This window comes from Cupressus sempervirens, chromosome 6 (genome assembly GCF_028749045.1).
Source record: "Cupressus sempervirens isolate cs-2001-9-10 chromosome 6, ASM2874904v1, whole genome shotgun sequence".
NCBI classification, from domain to species: domain Eukaryota; kingdom Viridiplantae; phylum Streptophyta; class Pinopsida; order Cupressales; family Cupressaceae; genus Cupressus; species Cupressus sempervirens.
In genome coordinates this window covers 623,311,729-623,334,858 of record NC_143123.1, presented here as the reverse complement: position 1 = coordinate 623,334,858, position 23,130 = coordinate 623,311,729, and the positions used below count along the sequence as shown (strand labels likewise).

General features: G+C 35.2%; 1 protein-coding gene across 1 annotated transcript in view; it reads left to right on the top strand.

The window, feature by feature from the left end:
• Nucleotides 1–23,130, top strand: part of LOC149553771 (RING/U-box superfamily protein) — a 59,997-nt gene that overhangs the window by 17,691 nt on the left and 19,176 nt on the right. The window contains exons 3-5 of the mRNA XM_089789128.1: nt 1,661–1,775; nt 1,922–2,016; nt 17,168–17,239. Of these exons, the coding sequence (XP_089645254.1) occupies nt 1,661–1,775; nt 1,922–2,016; nt 17,168–17,239 (282 nt within the window). The remainder of the gene's footprint in view (nt 1–1,660; nt 1,776–1,921; nt 2,017–17,167; nt 17,240–23,130) is intronic.

The window sequence follows — 23,130 nt, the reverse complement described above, 5'->3', positions numbered from 1 at the left end:
GTACTCAGGTGTGGACGGGGAACCAAGCCTCGTTCACATTATCACCTTAGTTCTTCTTACCCAAATGAAATTACAGGCTTTTGTTTCTTTCGGAATGCAAACCTCCTAATGTTTTAACAGGGGATCTCAAAGGATTTGTAAAGCTATATAATATGAAATAAGTAAAGCACATGTGCCTGTTGTCAGATGTTTAAGCATTTGTTGTCCCATATTTCATGCTTTTCCCGATAGTGGCACAGCAAATCTAAGCTTTATCAAGCCTCTTTACGAACAAGGCTTTTTTGCTTCCAATATTATCGACTTTGATATTTATTTCTACAGATTGAAAAATTACCCTCCAAGAGAAAAAGGAACCAAGGGTTGCAAGCTTTGGGTTTAACTGTGGAGGAAACTCTGTAGTTAAGCGCGCTCAGGCTGGAGTAGTACTGGGATGGGTGACCTCCCGGGAAGTCCCGGTGCTTCACCCCTGTGAGCATCACCTAGATCCAATGAGTGCCAAGTGTTCCATTTATTCTCATGAGAGATGGATTCATGTTGAATCACTACTCATGAAACAAGAGTCATCAAGTTTGACTCAAAATCACACAGTTAAATCCTGATATTCACATCACAATTTGACTAGCTGTGGAAATTATCTCCTACTTATCAAACTTTATTTAGTCAGTATAGAGCTGAAGATAATACTTTGGTGATGAGCACTGAGCCCTTTTGACAAAGAGTATCAACATGCAAGTAAAACTAATTCTCAGAAAGGGGCTGTCCAGCCAGAGATAAACCAAATTCTTATTTAATCTTAACTTTAAGCCATAGGTTGTACCCCATCAAGTGTATCCTGATTGCTTTTAGGTGTAAAACATATCAACAATTAGGCTGGTCACTCAGAGGCTGCCAAATGCTAATTAAAGTGACAGCCATAAGATTCCTCCATTGACTTTATCTATAATCCATTGGATAAAAATCTTAATGAACATTGGAAGTATTTTTTTCGGCTTGCATCCTATAACATTAAATAAAGTTAGATACATTATAAATTAGGAACTTCCTTGCTAGAACCTTAGTATCACTTCTAATCTATCATGAGAGGTTGGAAATTCTGAGTACATACTTAAAACAAACATGATACAGGACATTTACAGTAGATAATGAGTATTAATTCAATGCATTTGATTCTGATGCAATAAGATAGATAACTTTCTCATAATTGGACATTATTGATGGACGAAAGGTAGAATTCCTAATCAAATGTAATGATCATAAAGAACATGGCATATAGAATGATAGTTTCTTTTGCTTAATCATTAAAATGTATACATACAATAAATAAATAATGAAATTATGAAATCTACACTGATAAAATTAGTCAGAATCTTATTATTTTTGCTAAGTGTATTTTAATTCAAGCTGTTCATAATGGTATCATAAGTTCAATTATTCAACTTATGGAACATCTGCGTTGAATACCTTTAGGCTTTAAGTGTCAGGATGAGCCACATGTAACATGGTTGGATCTATTCTCAAAGCAAATTTTAGGCATTCTTTTAATTCTGAGAAACACCTATTTAATTGTGTCAATATTAGAAAATCATAGAAAGTTTAATATTTTCCAGATGGTGGTGATTTGTAATTTATAAATTTAAAGTGTATTGTATGCTTTTAACAGGTTCGGACTTATTCAGATTGGGTGATAGATGGAGACTATGACTGGCCTCCTAATTGCAGTGTCTGCCAAAAAGTGTTAGAAGATGGGGCAATTACTACTAGATTGGGTTGCTTGCGTAAGATTGGTCTTTCAGAAAAATAATATAATATTATCCAATTTTTTGTAGTTCTGTTCAACGCATATGGAATTTTCACTAGTTTTTTATGACTATGAATTCTGGAACACATTTCTTACTTTGGCACAATTTGCAATTGAATTTAGATGTTGTGCATACACATTGTATGGTGTCACATCTCGAAAGTTTTCCTCCTCACACTGCTCCAGCAGGATATGTTTGTCCTGCTTGTCCATCTCCGGTACAACATTTTAACTTGAGCTCTTTTGCATTGGATATTTTCTCCATGTCTTTAACAATTTTGTCTTTTGGAATTATGTACATCTTGAGAAATAACTGGCATTTATCAAAATGATTTTTATGTAAGTACTGATAAATTTTGTTATTATATTTGCCTATATAAATGCTTGTATTCTTTCTTGCATTTTTTTGTTTCAGTTATAGCATTGGAAGTTCACATTTAAATCAATATTTTCAACCCTAAACATTATAACCACCAAAAGTTGACTTTGTTTCTGTTTGTTGCAAATCATCTTTTCCTTTTTAAAGTTCGTTTTGTGGCATTGTGTATAAAGTAATTGTTGGAAAATGTGTGAAGTTGATCTTCTACCAACAGAGGCCTAGCATCTAGTAAGTTATACCTTTCACATTGTCAAACAACAAATACTTAGAAGGCAAGGCTATCTAAAGAACAAATGTTAAAATCGGAAAACTTGGTGTTAAAACTACCTATTGTCGATTTGGCTACTGGCACATTACGTCCTTGGTTTTGTGTCCAATTGCTGTTAGGTTTAAGCTCTTTAGCTATCACCCTGCGAGAGAGGTCCAAAAATCTATATGGACATTCTTAAGGACTTCAGAATTATGGTAAAATAATGAATGTGTCATAAAACACAGATCATAAATGATCTGTATATACAATTATATGTAAAAGAATGTTTCTATAACGAATAAAGAGAGGAACATTCTGAAGAGAGAAAGAGAAAGTTTCCATACTTGAAACAGAGAGAGAATATGGAAACATAGAAGAGTGACCATTATAAATAAAAATAAATCTACAGTAGAAAAAGAAACAAAAATACAGAGATTTAACTCGAATACCCTCCCTTAATGGTCAATCTAACTTCAAAACAAAAGTTTACAAGTGAATCCTCAAAAGGCTTAGCCAAATAATTTTTTGCTGTTGAATCTCTGATTGCCTTTCAACATTAAGTTGGTCATTGACACCATATTGCATGTTTCCCAATGCATGAAAAACGAAAAATCAAAGAAGAGGTGATATCACAAAATCTGTAATACGTATCCCAATGCAGAAAACAGAGGTATATGCAAGTACAAACTTCAGAAAAATAATGAAGTACAAAGGGCATGGATTTCGACAATTTTCCTGCTAGACACAAAAGAGATTTAAAAATATTCAGAAGGAATTTGAAATCAAAATATATTTCCGGCAGCACAAAGTTTTAGGCACAGAAAATGAGGTATCCAGAAAATCTTAGGATGACTCAAGTGAGATTTAGAAAAACCCACCAAGAATCTGTAAAGAGTTTTTCAAACAAGCATTGTAAAGGAGAGTTTTGAATGATTCCTTAACTGGCTTAAGAAAACTTAAAAAATTGTAAAGTTAACTACAAAAAATGGTGGAAAAGATCTGGCCGTAGATGAGAGAAAGAGTTTTTTTTGAAACCCTAGATGGTGCTGAAAATGAGCTGGGACACCCAAAAAAATGAACCACAATGGCTGTACAACATCCTTGCAAAAAAAACTGCCACGCAATTCTTGAAAACAGATTATTGAACACACCTAGTGAAAGGATTTTGAAAATCTTATGAGTCCAAAGTTTCATGGAAAAATTAAAGATCTTCAAAACCTATTTCAAAAAATAACTTAGGAAATTTCAATAATGGAAACACTATTTTTTGAAAAAAATACTCTTAAATAATGAATGTGTTACTAAGCAAAGATCATAAATGATCTATGTACAAGTATACGTAAGAATGTTTCTATAACAAACATAGGGAGGAAATAGAAACATTTTGTAGAGAGAAATTGATGCAAGAGCATCCTGGGTGTAATGGCAATCTTGCATCACCCAAATTTGGTCTGTTTTGTTATTTTTCATAAGGGCTATTTCAGTACAGAGTTACTATTTGTGAAACCTTACTATTTTTAGTAAGTGGGTCATACGATCTCGGAATGTTCTGATTTCACAGGTGGAGGTTTATGTTAGTCATATCAGCTTGTTAGTGGAGTTGCATCGTCATACCATATGTATTGCAAAAGTTATTGAGGTTTTTGGGTACAAAACCTTTGAGCTCAGATTTGAAGGCATTAGAGGCTCTAAAACGAGGTCGTGCCTGGGTTGAGTGGCATCTGTGTGTGTTAGGCATTGTAGTTTAGGAGTTGATGATTTCGAAAAGTACTTATAGTTGAAATTGGAGCTCGTATGCAATGTTATGGCCTTTGGAAGTTGGGGTACCTAAAAACATAGTTATGGTCAACCCTATGTAATAAATTAGAAAATACTTTTTAATTGGGGTTTTGTCGGCCCAAGGGCTAGGGTTAGTGTCTAGAACCTCCCCGAGCGGTGAAAAATTGCCTATTTAAGGAAAGGTCCGTACTGATGTCTAGATAGTCTGGGGTGATAGTTCACAACTTTGTCATGTAGATTATTTTAAGGAAGGCGCCCATGTGGGTTTGCGTAATGTATTTCCAAATTCCGTAATTCCGCATTTGCGCCGATAATAAGAAGCCCATATTTTGTTCTTGCAAATTGTTATTATTTCTTTATTTTTGTTATGTGTTTATGGTATTAAGGGGAGCGCCCTTCATCCAGTGGTATCAAAGGAGTTCTTGAGAGTGTAGATAGATCATTGATTGTGAGGCAGTTTACACCAAGACCGTGGTTTGGGTTGAGCGTGTAAACTGATTGCTGATTGTGAGACAATTTGCACTTGGGTTTCAGTGAAAGTGCAAAAATGCCTCCATGAAGAGAGCGTGGTGGAAGAGCTGTAGGTGTTACACATGAGGGTTTTAGAGCCCTCTAGAGACAAATGCAAGCATTGGAAGAACAAATGTGCAGAGGAATAAATTTTGCCGTAAGAGATGAACGTGAGGATGAAGGAGAAGAAGAAAATGCGAAGAAGAAGCAAGTTTGAATCCAGAAGAAGAGAGGCTTTTTAGGGCCATCTCCAATATTGGAAAAAGACCTAAGTTCAAGGTTCCTACATTTTTTGGAAATCTTACCTAGGAGGAATTGATCGATTGGATCAATGAATTAGAAGAATATCTTGAGTATGAAGATATTGAGGATCCTAATAGGGTCAAGTTTGCGAAGGCCAAACTAAAGGGTTAGGTGAAGATCTGGTAGTAGGAGATTCAATTGGAGTGAAATAGAAGAGGGAAAGATAAAATCAAACGAGAAGATTTTCTTAGAGTATACTTAAGAGTTCTGCCGAGTTCTCATTAGAACCAACTTTGCAAAAGCTGACAAGAAGAAAGTCGTCAGCTATCTTAATGGGTCGAGGCCAAGCATTCAGGAGGAATTAAGCCTGGTCTGAATGAATAATATCGAAGAGGTGTACCAGTTTGCCCTAAGAGTTAAGGAAAAGTTGAACAAGAAGTTTGATAATAAGAATAGTGGTAGAGGTTGTGGTGGAAGAGCTGACAGATGGTCTTACAGAGGCCGAAATGAAGAGCAGAAGAAGGACGAGGCCAACGTTAGTAGTCAAAGCCAGAGGGGAAATAATTTCAATTGTTTCCACGATCAGAATAACAAAGATCAAAGAGGAATAGGAAGAGGGCAAGGATATGGTTGACAAGGTTTCCATGGAACATGTTTTTACTGTGGAGAAGAAGGGCATAAGGCATTTGAATGACCCCATCACCAAGGAAGGACTGATAGGAGAAGCGAAGGCTAGGCCAGAGTTGTGCATGTTGATGAAGATGCCAAATCATCGCATTTTGAAGATGTTGAAAGAGAAGTCATCATTAACATAAGAGTACTGCCGAGTGGTGAGGATGAACCTGATCAAAGGAGGACCTTGTTTCACACAAGGTGTATAAGATAAGTGTTGTGATGTGATCATTGATGGTGGAAGTACTGACAATCTGGTGTTAGAAAAGATGGTCACAAAGTTAAAGCTTAAGAGGTAGAAACACCCGCGTCCATGCCACATTGCTTGGATGTAGAAATGACTACAAGGTCATGGTCAATGAGTAGTGCCTAGTGAAGTTCAAGATTGGAAGCTACCAGGATGAGGTGCTATGTGATATCATACTTATGGACATATGTCACATGTTGTTGGGTAGGCTGTGGTAGTTTGACATGCATGCTATACATGTTGGGTGTGCAAATACCTACTCTTTGACAAAGGATGGAGTGAAACATAATCTGAAGCCATTGAAGGATACAGATGAAAAGGTATGTAGTGTTTTGTTGATGGAAAGAAGTTCGTAGAGGGTATGAGGCGTAAGCATATGTGTTTTGCTGTAATTCCAAAAGATGGTAAAGAAGTAGAAGAGGTACTTGCAAAAGTTGCAGATTTGTTGGGAGAGTTTCTTGATATTGTATCTGATAATGTACCAGATGGATTACAACCAGTAAGGAAGATCAGTCACTTGATTCCAGGTACCAAACAAGGCAACACACAGAATGACACCAACAAAAAATGAGGAGTTGAATAGACAAGTGCATGAGTTGTTGTAGAAGGGGTTGATTCGAGAGAGCCTAAGTTCATGTGCTATACCAACAATATTAGCACTTAAGAAAAATGGAGAATAGAGGATATGTACAGATTCTCGAGCTATCAACAACATCGCAATCAAGTACACATTTCCATTGCTGCAAATGGATGATATTATGGACTGTTTGAGCGAAGCTGTGTATGTTTCACAAAGATAGATTTGAAGAGTGCGTACCATCAAATTCACATTAGAGGAGATGAGTGGAAGACTGACTTCAAGACAAGAGAAAGATTGTATGAGTAGGTAGTCCGACCTTTTGGGCTAACCAATGCACTAAACACTTTCATGCGGCTCATGGATTCTGAAGGAATCTTTGGGTAAGTTTGCCATTATTTACCTAGATGATATTTTGATCTTTAGTTAGACATTGAGGAGCATATGATGCATATTTGTGAGGTGTTTGAGAAGTTGAGGGAAGAAAAGTTGCGGATAAATCTGAAGAAGTGTAGTTTTGTGAAGAGGAAGTCGGTGTATCTGAGATTTGTAGTTTCAACAGAAGGTCTAAAAATGGACTTTGAGAAAGTGAAGTCTATCCTTGAATGACTTACTCCTAGATGTTAAAGAAAGTTTATCAGATGTTTTAGTAGTATTTGTGGACCCTTGACTAAAACAATGAGAGGGGATAGGAAATAGTTTAAGTGGACTGTAGGAGCAAATAAGGGTTTCAATTTGTTGATATAGAAAATTACTGAACAACTTGTATTAGCACTTCCAGATTTTAACAAGGTGTTTCAAGTAGATTGTGATGTCAGTGGTACTGCAATAGGAGTTGTTTTGAGCCAAGAAGGTAGACTTGTTGCTTATTTCAGTGAGAAGTTGAATGATACCAAAAAAAAGTATTTAGTTTATGATCAAGAAGTTTATGCTATAGTTCAGGAATTGAAGAAGTGGAGGCACTATCTTCTTCCTAAGGAGTTTGTTTTGTACACTGATCATCAAGCTTTGCAATAGTTGAATAGTCAAGGAAAGTTGAATCAAAGGCATTTGAAATGGGTTGAGTTTTTGTAGAGTTGTACATTTGTTTTGAAGCACAAGAATGGAAAGTCTAGCAGAGTTGCAAATGCTCTTAGTAGGAGACAACTTTTTCTGACCGAGATGCACATTGACGTGGTTGGGTTGAAGGACCTCAAACATTTGTATCCGGAGGATCTTGATTTTGGTGAAGCTTAGAAGGCTTGTACAAAACCTATTGCACTTGATAGGACGGAATGGTTGGATTTCATAATCCAGGATAGAATGTTGTTCAAACGAAGTCAGTGGTGCATTCCAAGAAATTCTATGAGAGAGAACCTCATGAAAGAGAAGCATATTGCAAGATTGGTTGGACATTTTGGTAGAGATAAAACCATTGCTTTGGTTGTTGATAATTATCATTGGCCACAGTTGCAGCAAGACGTTAAGAAGTTTGTACAGAGTTGCAAAGTATGTCAAATGGAAAAAAGAGTGAAATAGAATACAAGGTTGTATCAATCATTAACTCTACTAGAGAAGCCATGGGAGGATGTCAGCATGGATTTCGTTTTTGGTTTACCAAGGACACATCAAGGGCATGATTTGATATTTGTGGTGGTTGATAGGTTTTCAAAGATGAACATTTCATTCCGTACAAGAAGATTAGTGATGTTGTTTATGTGGCAGAGGTATTTTTCAAAGAAGTGGTGAGACTATATGGTTTCCCAAAGAGTATAGTTTTAGATCAAGATACCAAGTTTGTTGGCTATTTTGGGCGTACATTGTGGAAGAAGTTGAAGACAAATTTGAAGTTTACTTTATCCCATCATCCACAGACTGATGGGCAGATAGAGGTGGTTAATCTAAGTTTGGGGAACCTGCTGAGATGTTTGGTTGGAGATAAGCCAAAAGGCTGGGATCTAATTTTACCATAGACAGAATTTGCATACAATAATTTTGTGAACAGGAGTACTGGTAAATCACCATTCTAGATTGTATAGGGGAACAATCCTAGAAATGCTTCTAAATTGAGGAAGTTTGATAAATGAGAGATAAGTAGTGTTAAAACTGAGGATTGTGCTGAACATTTGAAGAACAAATTATTTAGCTGCCTACATCTACTTTTGTCTGAAACTTGTAATCTTATCATTAGCTTTATGAATTCAAAATTAGGAGATGGAATTTGAAACCAAATCTGATGGTCAATAAAAGTTGCTATTAGAATATCAAACACAAGATAGTCATTTTTTGATTGCCATTGGACCCATTCGCATGTGTGGAAATGTTGTTTCTGTAACATCCACAATTTCGGGGTCTTAAATAGCAACTAACATACTCATAGAAATACAGTTATCACTTCAATTTCATAGGAAGACAGTTATATCGGTCATATTCATGTGAATGAGATTTACTGTTAAAATCAGTTAGACAAAATTTCTTAACTAAGAACTTAAAACACCATCAATGAATTTACCATAGAAATTAAAATCCACATACCGTGAAATTTGAACCAATAAATCATTGTAAGAAGGCTTTTGCAATCACTTAGATTAGTCCACAAATACCACTATAACAAAATCATATAACGAATGTCATTCAATACCACTATATTAAAATCAGATGACGATTACTATTAAATACCACTATATAAAATTAGAGCATTACAAACCATTGTATCAATTGGGGCATCGATTACCATTGGATCATTTAGGGCTTCAGATACCATTGTATCACTTAGGGCTTCAATTACCACTGGATCATTTTGAGCATTAGATACCACTGTATCAATTAGGGCTTCAAATACCACTGTATCATTCCTTTTCTTCCGATTGCTTAACTGCTCATTTGAAGCTTGCAATAACTTAAGATTAAAAGATTTGCTCATATTCAATATTCATATAAATAAAAGACTGAGATAACAATCCATCTGATAAATCTATCTCTCACAACTAAGTGTAAAATAAATGTAATAATGATAAAACTCAATTAGTCTTACCTTAGTCTTGCATATATATCATAAAAGTAAAATACTTGTTTTCGGTAACCAATTGAATGTATAACTTATCTTTGTTTGTTGTACGTCTGACAACTTGGGGAGAGGTGAAACATTGTCAGGGGCTTAACCACCCAACCTCGGACCTTAACTTATTCCTCACACAATCTCTAACGAGAAAGACCCTCCCTACCCGGAATTGGACTTGGAACATCTGTCATCTACTGGGCATCGTGGTATTTAAACACACCATTCGACTTGACAACAGGAGGGTACAATTATCAAGATCATGCATGAGCTATTAAATGATATTATTCTAGATTTAATGTATCATATTTGACTTTTATTTTCTAAGTCATTGCAGACTCCATCTCAGCTCTTCACCCTTTCCATGGCTATATAGTCGATGAATCCTAGGTGTTCGTATCTTAGAGCAATCAGCTCTGTCTATTGATTTCCAACAAATTCATGAATAACATATATGTTCTAGCTTATCACTATTTGTGATTTGAAAAAATATTCTTAAGGATTGCAAAATTTATTGTTTAAATAATTAACTTAATCATATCTGATTTCTCTTCTGCATTCTTACAGATTCATTCCAGCTCTTCACCATTTCATGGCTTCTTTGCGGTGAATTCCTCGGTGTCTGTAAGATTATGAACATTTTATTATTATTTACACCTATTCACCAATTCCATGGCATCTTGCCAGTGAATTCCTCAGTGTTATAAGTATTTTAAATATGTTAGGAAATTATGATAGTATGTGCATTGATGTTGATTCACACAATCAATCAAGTTTTCTGCAGCTACCATTGAATTCATAAATGATGTAAATTACAAGGATACTCGATGAAGATCTTCAATGATCTCTATGCAATGCAGGGAATCAACAACAAGTATTATAAATTGATCTCAGTCTACAATGCATAGCCGGCTATGGATGGATCCTTAAATCAGAATAGAAAGAAGTTATGATCTTAAAACATATTTGTTTTATCCTCAGTCCTATCATTATATACCAATTGTAATCAGACATTATACTCAGTGAAATCGAACTATGAATTTCAAATACTTCTATGGTATTTCATTCAACCTTGGAATGAGTAGCCGACTATAGTCGGGCTTATACTTGGAAAAGAAGATGATAAAAATAAGACATGTAACCTGTGATTAAGATGTGGCTCCTTTCCTGGTGGGAACTCCTAACGGCTACTAGCTCACTCGCTAAATTGATATTTGTTCTCAGACTTTAGTCGACGGTAGTATCTAGGAATATAAGGAAATCGGGGCTGAAAAAAACTGGGAAAGATGTTCAACTGAGAACGTCTAAGCTCGGCTTAATATGAAACATAGTAGATAAAAGAAAGGAGAGGAAGGAAGGAAGGAGGGAATGATCCGCCTAAGTCGATTCATGGCTTCTTTAAAGGTTAGCCGAGACTCCTCGGCTTCCATCGGTTTTAAGATGACCATTCGAATACAAACATATATTCGATTTAACATGCCAAATGCTAATCGATTAAAAGCAAGAATATTAAAATGGAAAGAATAGAGTTGGAAGATTATAATTTGAAAATTATTATGTAATGTCCCCTTTTTGACAGACACCAGCTACTTATTTTATTTTAGCCTTCATTTTCCCCGGAGGCTAAAAAGGAAGAAATAAGGGGGAAAAGATATATTAAATTAATTATTCATAAGGTTACTAAACAATGAAATATTAAAAAGTAACTTTATATTTAATTGATTTAATATTAAAGTGACTAACACAATAAAATATCAAAAAGTCACTTAAAAGAATAAAGTGCTGGATTCCTCTAGAAGCTTCTTGGAGTTGCTTGTGAAATCTTTATAAGGAGTCTTTGGGGGGTCATTTTACACATCTTGAGTTGCATATTCATCTATTGTGTTGAGAGCCTTAGCGCTTGCATACTTGCTTGAGGGTTTGAAGACTCTAAGGTGCCAATTTCTGTTGTGAGATATCAACCCTAGTTAGGAGTGGAGGAATTGGTATTTAGCCAATTCATTTGTGATTAATTGGGAGATAATATTTAGTGATTTTTGTTCAGCCCGTGCATCTAATTTTTGACATCAGTTGGCAAGGAGAAAGGTTTCAGTTTTCGTAGCGGATTCGAAAAAGCAGAGCCGAAAAAGCAGTTCGAAAAAGCAAAGCAAAAAAGCAGAGCCGAAAAAGCAGTCCGAAAAAGCAGTCTGAAAAAGCAAATCTGAAAAAAGCAAAGCAAAAAAGCATGTCATCTCAGCTACTTATTCCAGGTTCTTTTGGTATTTACATTTGACAATTGTAGATGGATACATTTGACAAATAATATGTCTTTTTGTTACTAAAGTATTCAGTCATTGTAAACATTGAAGTATTGAAGGGAAATCAACTTAATTCAGCTGTCCAATTTCTATGCCAAATGTTTGTAAAAACGTCTCATTGCATAGTCATTCATAGGATGCATGCCAAGTGTTTGTGAAAATACCTCTTGGCTGTAGATGTGCATTTTACATCAGAATTTCATGTACTTGCATTTGGAAAATAATAAAAAGAAATTGCATATCACTTTGATTTCCAATTAGTTATTTTACAAACATTTGTATTCATCAATATCATTGGCATTCAAAAATCATAGCAAAACAACAAACATCAGCAAACTGAGGTTGCAAGGGAAGTGTTTGACAAAATTCCTAAGGCAGAAAAACAGGGATAAAACTTCAAAAAATGTCAAGGCACTTTACATATTATAATTCAAATGTTATTATATTTGAATATTATTATCATTTTATATTATACATGTACATGTAAATATTAATGGGGTGACATCACTTTATTAGATTATTATAATATAATGGTGCCATCTCATTTTTATATCTGTATGTATGTACATGGATATATCTATTATAATAATAAGATAAAAGATCATATTTAATCCTTAGAGGTACATTTATATTTTAACTCAATTATTTTATATTTCTCAATTTATTTATTTAAATAGCTCATGCAGGTCCCATAGATGTATCCTGTTTCAAGTCGTTAAGTTCTCAACCCATCCGCTCAATGATGGTGATGCTCTTGTGCCTAATTCTTTTCTGACAATGCTTCCACCCCTTCGCCGTGCTTCCTGCAAGGAAATTCTCCGTAATTAAATTATATTATCATAATAAATTATTTAATTGTAAATAATCATAACGTTTAACCATCTTCTCAATTCCATGAATTCGTGATAAATGAGCAACTAACTTGTTATCCTCACTTGACATTATAATGACTAACCATCTTACTATTTCACAAGATTATAACAAATTAATCTATCAACTGACTTCATGTGAACCTCAATGGCTATATTTTAAATTAGGTCAAAAATTGGGATATAACAGTTTCACTTTGAAGAAGAAGAACCTCTTTTTTTAAATTTTATTTTACTATTGAGGACTCATTATGGGGTGTCATCCCGATACACATTGATGTTACCAACAACTAGCATATATTTACAAAATTGCTTATGGACCCATGCAAAGTTGACAGGTTCCTCATAGAAGAACCTTTACACTAACATCATGGTAGTTTAAGCTATGTAAAAGAAGCTACTAACACTAAGCATCATATAAATATATGTCATAAAGAAACCCACTTAAGCAGAAATGAAAAATCTAAGGAGACTTCTGCACCATTGCAACCAGACACAGAAAACACACTGCCCAATGAAAGCCCATGAGCAGAAGAAACCTTTAGTAGTTAAATACACACTATGGGGATTACTAGCATCACTCCTGGATTTCATCTCCTTTTTATCTGGCCCAAACAAGACTCTCTTAGTGGGCACGTCATTCTGAGAATATAATTGACAAAAGAAACTTCTTAAATGAGGTCTCTAGATAGGCCTTGTTACATGCATCTTGATAGAGAGACTTTACAATGACAAACAAAAAGAGAAATAGGTCTTTATTGCTTTCAATCTCTCTATACTTGAAAATAACATCACCTGAATTTCTAATGGTCATGTTGGTCTCAGATAGGAGATTATGAAACTCATTGACAGCATGGCGTGTCAATCTTGACAACACGCCTAATGCAGATCTAGTGTAGATATTCTATTAGATAGTCCATTAACTCTAATTTTACTTATTCTTACTTTTCTTTAATTGACAAAATTGATCTCCTTGTGCCAAAGGCAATGAAACTAGCCATAATGTCTTAAATGAGATATTTGTTGACTACAAATAACATTAAGGAAGAATATGTAAAAATAGAGAGCAAAATACATGAGCAAGAATCATATGTAAAACCAAGTTGCTGTCTTGGTACAGTTAAGGAAGTGGTATAGATATCTACATTTTTTCACCCTTGGGCATGGGTTTTTGTGCGTGTGTGTGTGTATACGTGTGTGTGCACATATATAGTTATATAGCTATATAAGTGTGTACATGTAAATGTACATAGATATATATGTGTACTTTCATATGTGCCTACGTATATATGTGTACATGTATATGTGCATACATATACATGTGTACATACATACACACATATCAAAATTATAGAAATAATGTTACCCATAATTGCCAATATACAAGGTTCCTTTTTTGATCTGTGACAATTTTTGTCATATTAATAGGAGAAAAGTCTGATAAATGAGAAGTAATCAACTAGAAACCCTTTGCGAACTAACCAATAACACCTGACAACCCTATCTTCGCCTCCAAAATTGAGGTGATTTACACCTCCCCACCATGTTCGACTTGTTATGGTGAATTGATGTTGTTATGTTGTATTAAATAGAGGAGATGAAAGCTCCTTATATAGATTTACAAAGACAATGTTTCTAAAAGAAACAATTGTGAACTAAGGACAAAAATAGAAACTACGTAGTAAACTAAAGACAAACTAAGATGGCCATTCATGAAACATCACAATATTTTAATACCCTCTCTTAATGGTCATCTTCTAACCACCCTGTAGAAGACTGCATATGTCTTGTGGTCATAACTTCTTTAGAACATTCTGCTGCTGCTGAGACCCTCTGCTGTGTTTCGGTTGCAACAAAATCCTACACAATCCCGATTATACATTATTGAATTCAACAGCAGTCAAGCTAGTTTGACAGTTTCAGTGGGTGCTGAATATGAAACCAACACTTTTGTTTCATGATGACATCAGCCTAATGAGTGTCTAGATTTCCCCAAACACTTTATTGCTATTTTACTTTGACAATTTGCCATATGCAACTCTGTTTCATATATTTTCCTCAGAAAACGGGTCTTAAAAGTGTCTTGTCTTCGTGAGAACCCTTTAATGGCTGTCTTAGCTAATTTTACCAATTTAACAAGTCTACTTTGGATCAATGTTGTAAGGGGTTAGAGTGGAATGATTCTATGATCAAGAGATTGAAGATCATGGCTAATCAAGGTAGTAGTTGCCATGTTCCAGGACTTGTAGAGTCTGGGCCAGATCTTGACGAGTTCAGAGATGAGTCACCTTTGTCAGGTTTGGGTAGCTCATGAAATGGACTTTCCCAAGTTTTCCATACTTAGTAGACTTGCAGAGTCTTGAGCGAGAGACTCTGTTGTGGCAACGCATCCATATGCCATTAAGTGGAAAACAATTCTATGTTTATATGTGCCTCCCAACCCTAAAAAGTCAATTTAATTGTTTGCAAATATTGGATTGATGATCTTGTCTCTAGTGACGAAGACTTGGAATGGGTTGATCAAGTGCATCAATAGGCACAAGTAGTAGTGATGGTAGCGGAGGTTAGAGCATGAGGAAACCCATTGGAGGACCCGAAGGATGTGGATGAGGATCTACATGTCAGTAAGGCCGAGTTCGAGACAGGCAAATATCATGGCTACAACATTATCCAGAACCTATCTTAGGCACACACATAGGAGGGTTGCAGTGTTGAATGGTCATTGATATAGGTTCCTCTCAGCCTTACCTATCTAGGCTCTAGCTTTTGTTTTGATTTATGTTGTGAACTTTCGATAGCATGGATTTCAAATTGCATTATTTTTGTAGACATTTAAGACTCTATATTTCTGGTGTGTAATTTAATTTGATTTATTTCCTTTAGCTTAAGCTTAGAATTTGCATTTATACTTATGTGATTAATGTAAACTTGTTTAATATTTATGTGTTTGAAACTTTAAAATAGCTTCTATTTGATGAGATCATTATGTCTTTAAGGTTTATTTATCAAAGGATGCATGAAACAAGTTTTAAATCCTTAAAAATCCTGAATGGTGGTGGAGCTCTCCCATTTTGAGATGGAGTTTCTTCTTGTGGTCATGATATGTACAGGTTTTTTGGTGTGGCATTCTACCTGCTTCTTGGTTCCTATTGAGGTGGTGGAATCCCCTATGGAGGTGGTGATGTGTATGTTGGGAGATGTTGATTGTTACTCAGTGTTTTTCTCTTATCTTTGTCTATTTGGAGGTGGGGTGGTCTCGGAAGTGATTTTTCCGTCTATTTGAGTTTTCTTCAGCTGTTCCTATGAAGGTGGGATCCCTTTCTATTGAGGTGGAGGGAAGTTATGCAGGTGAAGATTTGTTGTTCAGTGGGAAGGTGTTGTAGTGTTTTGCTAGATGGTTTTGGGTTCCATTTTTAAAACCCATTAGGTTATGGGAGGCTTGCTTAAACTCATATTTCAGGTTAGGGGAGCTTGGAAAAACCTTTTCTTCTCTCAAGGTTTAGGAAGCCTTCTAGAACCCTCTTCGCTTTGAGGTTCTAGTCTCTTGTCTGGATCAGCCTGCATCTAATTTGTTTAGCTTAAGGTGTTCAGCTGATGTTTTGCTAATTGTTGGGCTGCTGTTTGTTTTCGTTCTATCTTATGCAGCTGTTTGTATGGGGGTTCCAGATCCCTCCAAAATCTGACTGTAAAGGGTTCCAGGATCCCTTTAAAACCAGATTTTTTCTTAATAAAAAACGTTTTCCTGAATGATTACGCAACTGCCCAGATAATAAGTTCACATCCAACCAAGTCTTCCCCATTCTTTTTTGGCTTGTGATGTATCTGTATGATGGTTGTTGAACTTAAACGTGGAGGCCATGTCTCACCTTGTGAATGAGTTGGCCGACAAAATCCTCAAATATGTAACTCATGAAATGATCCAATTTGCTTGGTGCCTACTATTATGAGCTTCATATTCTGATGAATTTAATGTTTTTCATGAGATGCAATATGAGTACAATAACTTTGAAATGTGATGCATTTCCACCTATGGGTAGCTATAAGATTTTTATTTCAAAGTAATAAATGGGAGCTTTTTAATTTGAAGAAATCTGTGAGAAAATGTATTAATTTTCTATAGTAAGCTACAAATACTTGGGATTCTTTACTTATGGAATGTCAAGCACAACTATGGATTATCGATATTCTGGATATCAATTTCTTTGTCTATCTCTCACATGTATGAAACACTGGAAGAATGTTATCTGACAACTATAGAAAGTAACATTTCACTTAGAGTATTACTGGTTGCAAACTTTGGTGACTGTTGATGCATTCTATCTTAAATGCCTTTTTATCAACATACCAAACCTGATTTGTGAGACTATCCTTCTGCTGTTTGAAATCAGGTTGAATGTAGTATGTCCAAATGATCGAATTTACTCTTTAAAGTCAAACATTGAAGCTTTACATTAGTGGGATTGGCTGCATAATGTTATTTTGCCTCACAACTATGCTTTCATGAGTCAGGTATGGCCTCCAAAAAGCATAAGGGAACCAGGATCTGCTCTGCATGCCAAATTGAAAGAAGCTATTTCTCAGGTAGAGGTTATTCTTTGGGTACCATAGTATAAACTTTTAGCCTTCTGATTAGTATACTGTTATATATTATTTATTGTTTAGTATTTTTTGTTTGCCTAACATGTTTGAACTTCTCTGCTATAGATTGTATGTCAAAAAATATGAAATGTCTTAATGTTTTAGTCAGAACAATTCACTGGACCAACCAAAATAGTTTTGTGATTCTCTTGAATAATGCAATTCTATAAGTTAAATCCCTTATTTAAATGAGGAATTGTACCTTAACATATCTCTAATGTTTTCCTACTACTATTGCTTGGATAATCCCATTTCTGTTGGCAATTTTAGTGTCTATAATGTGATTCCTTAAGTGAGTGTCATGGCCTTTATATTCGTAATGGGACCCCATGTTTCCCTGATTCCAATTGTTCATTTTACGACATTACATCATCAACCTGTAGCTCATCATGTTTTTTGACTTTTTACACCACCTCTTCTTTATCGCCTCTTCCCCTGGGATCCTCCAATATTCTCCACCATGGTTTCTTTTAATGCTTGGTACTGGGTATGCTAATGCTCATGCAGTCCACCTTTATAATCCTGTCTGACTATTCTCTCTCTCTCTCTCTCTCTAGGCCAACTATGCATGGATTTTTTATCCTTGTTTTCTTGAAGTGACTTTTTTTGATTCCTTCCTAACATATTTTATTATGTTGAATATTCTATAATCTACAAAGCATATGGTATTACTGCTTTGAATGGTGATAGATTAATGACGTAAATCCTTGTTTATGAGATGTTGTGTTGTTCTATTCCATAGCCCTCCCTTTGTACCCTCCACGTGTGCATATCTTTTCATGAAAGAGAATCGGGCATTTTGAATTTGGGCAACATGACCTCCTTGTCTCTCTCCATAATACTGAGATCTTTTCGAATGTCCCTTCTAAGGAAAACTCTATCAGATGGTGATTACAAAACTTGGGTCTCTCATCCCATTTTGTTTTGGATTTAAACAATTTTTCCTTTAAGAGGTTGCAGTTGATTTCTTTCTTGGAAGTTTTCCATTTTTCCATACCACGCCTATGTTAGTTGTCCTATGAATCATTGGTATGGCAAGGACAACAAACATACATACGGAAATACATAACATGCAGATTACAAAGGCTTGTAGCAAATTAGATGTAGGTTCGTCTTTCATGCTTTTATCAAATTTCAGAAAAATGTATTCAAGATGCAATTGCATGCATGGTCAACGTGAAAATGTAAACCATCAAAATTAGTGATGAGAACACTCTATTGATGAAGCAAGTGAAGGAGCATATATGGGACATTCGTACTTGAATATTTGTTGGTTGTGTTTATTCTTTGATGTAAAGGGGGGCATTAGCTTGAACCATAATACTAATTGGAAACAAAATGAGGCCTGAAAATATTATTGTGAATTCATGTCTATTTTGCATTTTTTGTCTGAATTCATTATGTCTTGATTCAAATGCATTCTGTTAGTTTTCGAATAATGTACGAATGGATCAAGATGAAACTTGCACGATACATGTGAATCTGTTGCAGAGCGTGCATAAGACCTCAATAGCACTTTAAAGCACAAGACAGGGCTTCACTTGCCATCAGTAAGCATGCACATTTTGCAAAGGATATGGGAACACTGTGAAAGTAATTCAAATGTTTATCTCTGCTTTGAAGAGTTAGGAAAACCACAAATTATAGCAAATATGTTAGAGGCCTGTATAATTGCACAAGGTACAAAAATAGTCGTACATGACGCCATTCGATAAGAGCATAGTTTGTGATTCATTAGCATGGTCTAATTGGTCTTTGTGGTGGCATGGCATCCTGCAATAGCTAGCTGTCTTTCATCTTAGGTCAAATCCTAAAGTGGCATGCAAAACAATTTGGAATGTCATTGTGCACAATTTATAGTTATCAAGTTTGAATTTAAAGGGTTGATGGTGGCAATGAGAGGTCTCTTGATCCTATTGTGCAACACATATCAAAAGAACAAAAGTGCCTACCCAAGAATACTGGCTGGTAGACTCAATCTGTTTACTGGTTTATGATTGAGAGACATGGCCAATGCCTATTGAAGCCACAACCTTGCCATCACTATCACCTGTAGCAACCCAAGCCTTAAAAAGTTCTTATAAGGCTACAATCAATCACACCTTCAACATGCCTGTCAGCAACACCACCTAAAAGGCATAGTTGGGGTTCATTAGCATAGTCTAAGTTTTGGTGGCATGGCATTCTGGATTAATTCTCTTTCATCTTAGGTCAAAAACCTTAAGTAGCATGCAAAACTATTTGGAATTTCATTGTGCACAATTTATAGTTATCAAGTTTGAGATGTTCCTTGATCCTATTGTGTAACACATATCAAAAGAGTAAAAGTGCCTACCCAAGAATACTGGCTGGTAGACTCAATTTGTTTACCGGCTTATCATTGAGACATAGCCAATGCCTATTGAAGTTGCAAAAAAGACTCAACCTTGCCATCAGTATCACCTATTGCGCAAGCCTTAGAAAGCACTTATAAGGTTACAATCAATAACACCTCCAACATACCCTTTAGCAACACCACCTCTATGATAGCTCCCACCTTGTTCAAATTGTATCACAATATCATAGAGGTGTATAATGCTCCTTGTTCACATATTTTCTGATATATCTTATGGGTGTATAATGCTCCTTTTGTCCTTTATATACTTTTTTATAAGAAAGGGTGTCTTTTTCGTTAAATTCATTATTATTTATTAATGTTAATACCATGATTATGTTATTAATATTATCATATATACTTCAATTTGATTAAAGTAAATATTCTATTTTATATAATAATATTTAATCTATTTTCATTCGTTAATATTGTTATTATTATAATATTATATATTGTGTGATATCATATTATAATGTAAAATTATAATATTATACTTATATCATTAACTATATTAATTGTCTGTTTCTATAAATCTTATATTAGTGGGGATATCACAATCCTTAATTTTTGCTTGTCAAGCAAAAATTAAGGATTGTGATATGTCAAGCAAAAAAAAGATAAATTCATAACTTGTGTTATAGAGCATATAATTGAAAGCAAGAAAGCATAGGGATTCCATGGAGTATGCATGTAAACATGAAGCAAATACATAAATGCATGAAAACATGAAGTAGAGACATGAATGCATGAAGACACAAAGTAGACACAAAGTAGAAATGTGAATGCACAAAGACATGAAGTAGACACGATGCATGTATATAATGCATAATGCCTAATAATTTACAATTTGCAATGAGCTAGGGTCAAGAAAAAGATTTACAAAATTTTGAGCTAGGGTAAAGAAAAAGATTTACAAAACTTACTTCTTCAATATAATCCTGCAACCACAAGTGATCATTAGTACACATGTATATATAAATTTAAAAGAAAATGTTAGTCATGATAAATTACTCCAAGCCAATCTCATATTAAGTTTAAGTGCTGAATGTTGGCCTTGGTGGTGGTGTTTATTCATCCACACGAGGTGGCCTACATAGCAGGATGCTTGTTTTGTTTTGCTCTTATTATCATTCTTAGTCGAGAAGAATACTTAGGATGTAAACAGATTGCTTAGGCACCAAACTCAATGGTCTCGTGCACGGTTTCTGTGGATCCAAACCCTAAAGCCCATCTTGGACATGTCCTCGAGGCATTCTTTGGGGATGCTGATCCTTACCCTCTCCGAATAACCTGTTGGTTGGACTTAAACTAGCCTCTCCCTGAATACAACTTGTTCTCTCTCCCGAGGTTACCCTTATAGGTTAGTTAGTAATAAACTATATAGGAGTTGAAAAGTCCATGCTATTCCAGTTATAACTTTGGTCTAGAAGGAATGCTAAGATGCAATAGGTCGCTTTGACACCAAACTCAAGGGTCTCCCTCAAGGTTTCTGTGGATCCAAGCCCTTAAATCCATCTTGGAAATGTCCTCGAGGTATTTTTGGGGACGCTGACCCTTACCCATCTCAAGATAATCTGTTGGCTGGATTTAAACAGGCCTTTCCTGTATTGTATCCCTGTTCATTTCTTCCAGTTCAGAATTATAATGGTCTGAGCATGGTGTTATTGAAATAAATAAGTCTAGTTTGTTTAATGAATTATCTACTGTCCTGTATATATATGTTATATCAGATGCAGTTCAATTGGCTATTAATATTTCTGTGGCTCTGTACACTGTCTACCATTGATTGGCTCTTTCAGCCGTCTGTGCCACTGCCTTAGCAATCTTTTTCTCAATCTGCTACTGATCTCGTGCAGTAGAATCATTTTATGGACATTGACTTCAATGAATGTCTACTATCCATTCTAATCTCCTTTGATCCTCTTTCAAATTTGATCAGTACCAATGTATTTAATATATCTGATTTCTCCCTTCAAGTTTCTGACATGTTCCCCCAAAATGACAAATTCCATATAAAATAAAAGATGATCAGAGATAAAACCTTGCCAATAAGAAAATACCTTTATAAGATAAATCAACACAAATGCTAAGTACAAATCAAGAACTAAAGAAATACTTCCTGTTGGGATCTTGTAGCCTGGATATCAAAATTGCTCCAAATTTTTAAATCCTTGCCATTTTTAAACTATGGTTATTCCTGGAATGTACCTCATTTTTAACATTGAAATGGTTGCTTCTTCTCAATGTTTTAAGCAATTTTTCCCTTCAAATATCTTCGGCTCATTCCCAGCTCCGTTTCGCCTTTTGAATTTCCGAATTCCTGTTCCCGAGTCTTAAGTTATCTCAGGTTAATGGAAGGCACCGAAAAATGTGTTTTCCACTCAATCATTAACCATTAACCTTTAAAGAGGTTAAGGTTCGGGGTTCAAAACACGTGTTTCAAATTTGAAATCTTAACCTTTCCATTCTAAAAAGGGTTAAGATAAATTTCCAAAAGACGTGTTCTATACCATTAATCTTAATCTCTCGTTTAAAAAGGTTAAGATTGAAGATCGAATCATGTGTTTTAGAGATGGTTATTAGCGCCTTTTTGAGAGAGGTTAATAACCACGAGGTTTAAAATATATTCCAATTGCCTTTGTTCAAAGATCATTTTATGTTCTTTCCAATTGTTTGCAAAATCTTATCTCACCCATTTTTCCCAGTTTCAATTGTTCTTTGTAAACATTTCAAATCCAAACACTAAATTTAGATCCAGAATGTGAAGCATCTGCAGACATCAAGTGTGCTACTGAATTTGGCATGCATGTCTATGAGTTCGTCACACACCATGAGGCGACGCCCTTCAAGAAATTTATTGAAACAGTACCAAGTGTTGCACTTTCCATCTCTATTGGACCATAATAATTTGAGGCACTTTGTCAAACACTTCATAGTCTCTATCCAACTACATTGTGCACATATATCTTAGGGTGCTCTAGCATCTACAAAGACTGATAGAAGTCCGCTCTAATGGATGTGCATATGTTGTATCAAACATTTCTTTATTAATGTGGCAAGAAGAATGCTAGCAAATATTTGTTTAATTTGATTCTGCAACAGCAACTTGAGCTTTCATAACATGTTTGCAACATTGTTTAAAATATTTTAACCTCATTTTCTCACCATTGATGAGGGTAATATTTGACGAAGATCTTACTATATGCTTTACAGCCTGTCACAAAGCTCTTGGTTCTGCAGGTAGTGATGTTTGTGTCAGCGTAGCTCACAGCCAGTGCCCATAGAATTCACGAGATAGAATGTCTTTGAAATATTCTTCTTTTTATCAGGGATTATAAGATGGCTTTTCATGTTGGAAGTATTCCATCAAACATTTCAAGTGAATTATTTATGATGAAACTTTTTGCATGTATTCAATATACACTTGCATATATATTCCTTTTTACGGACCATCATATTA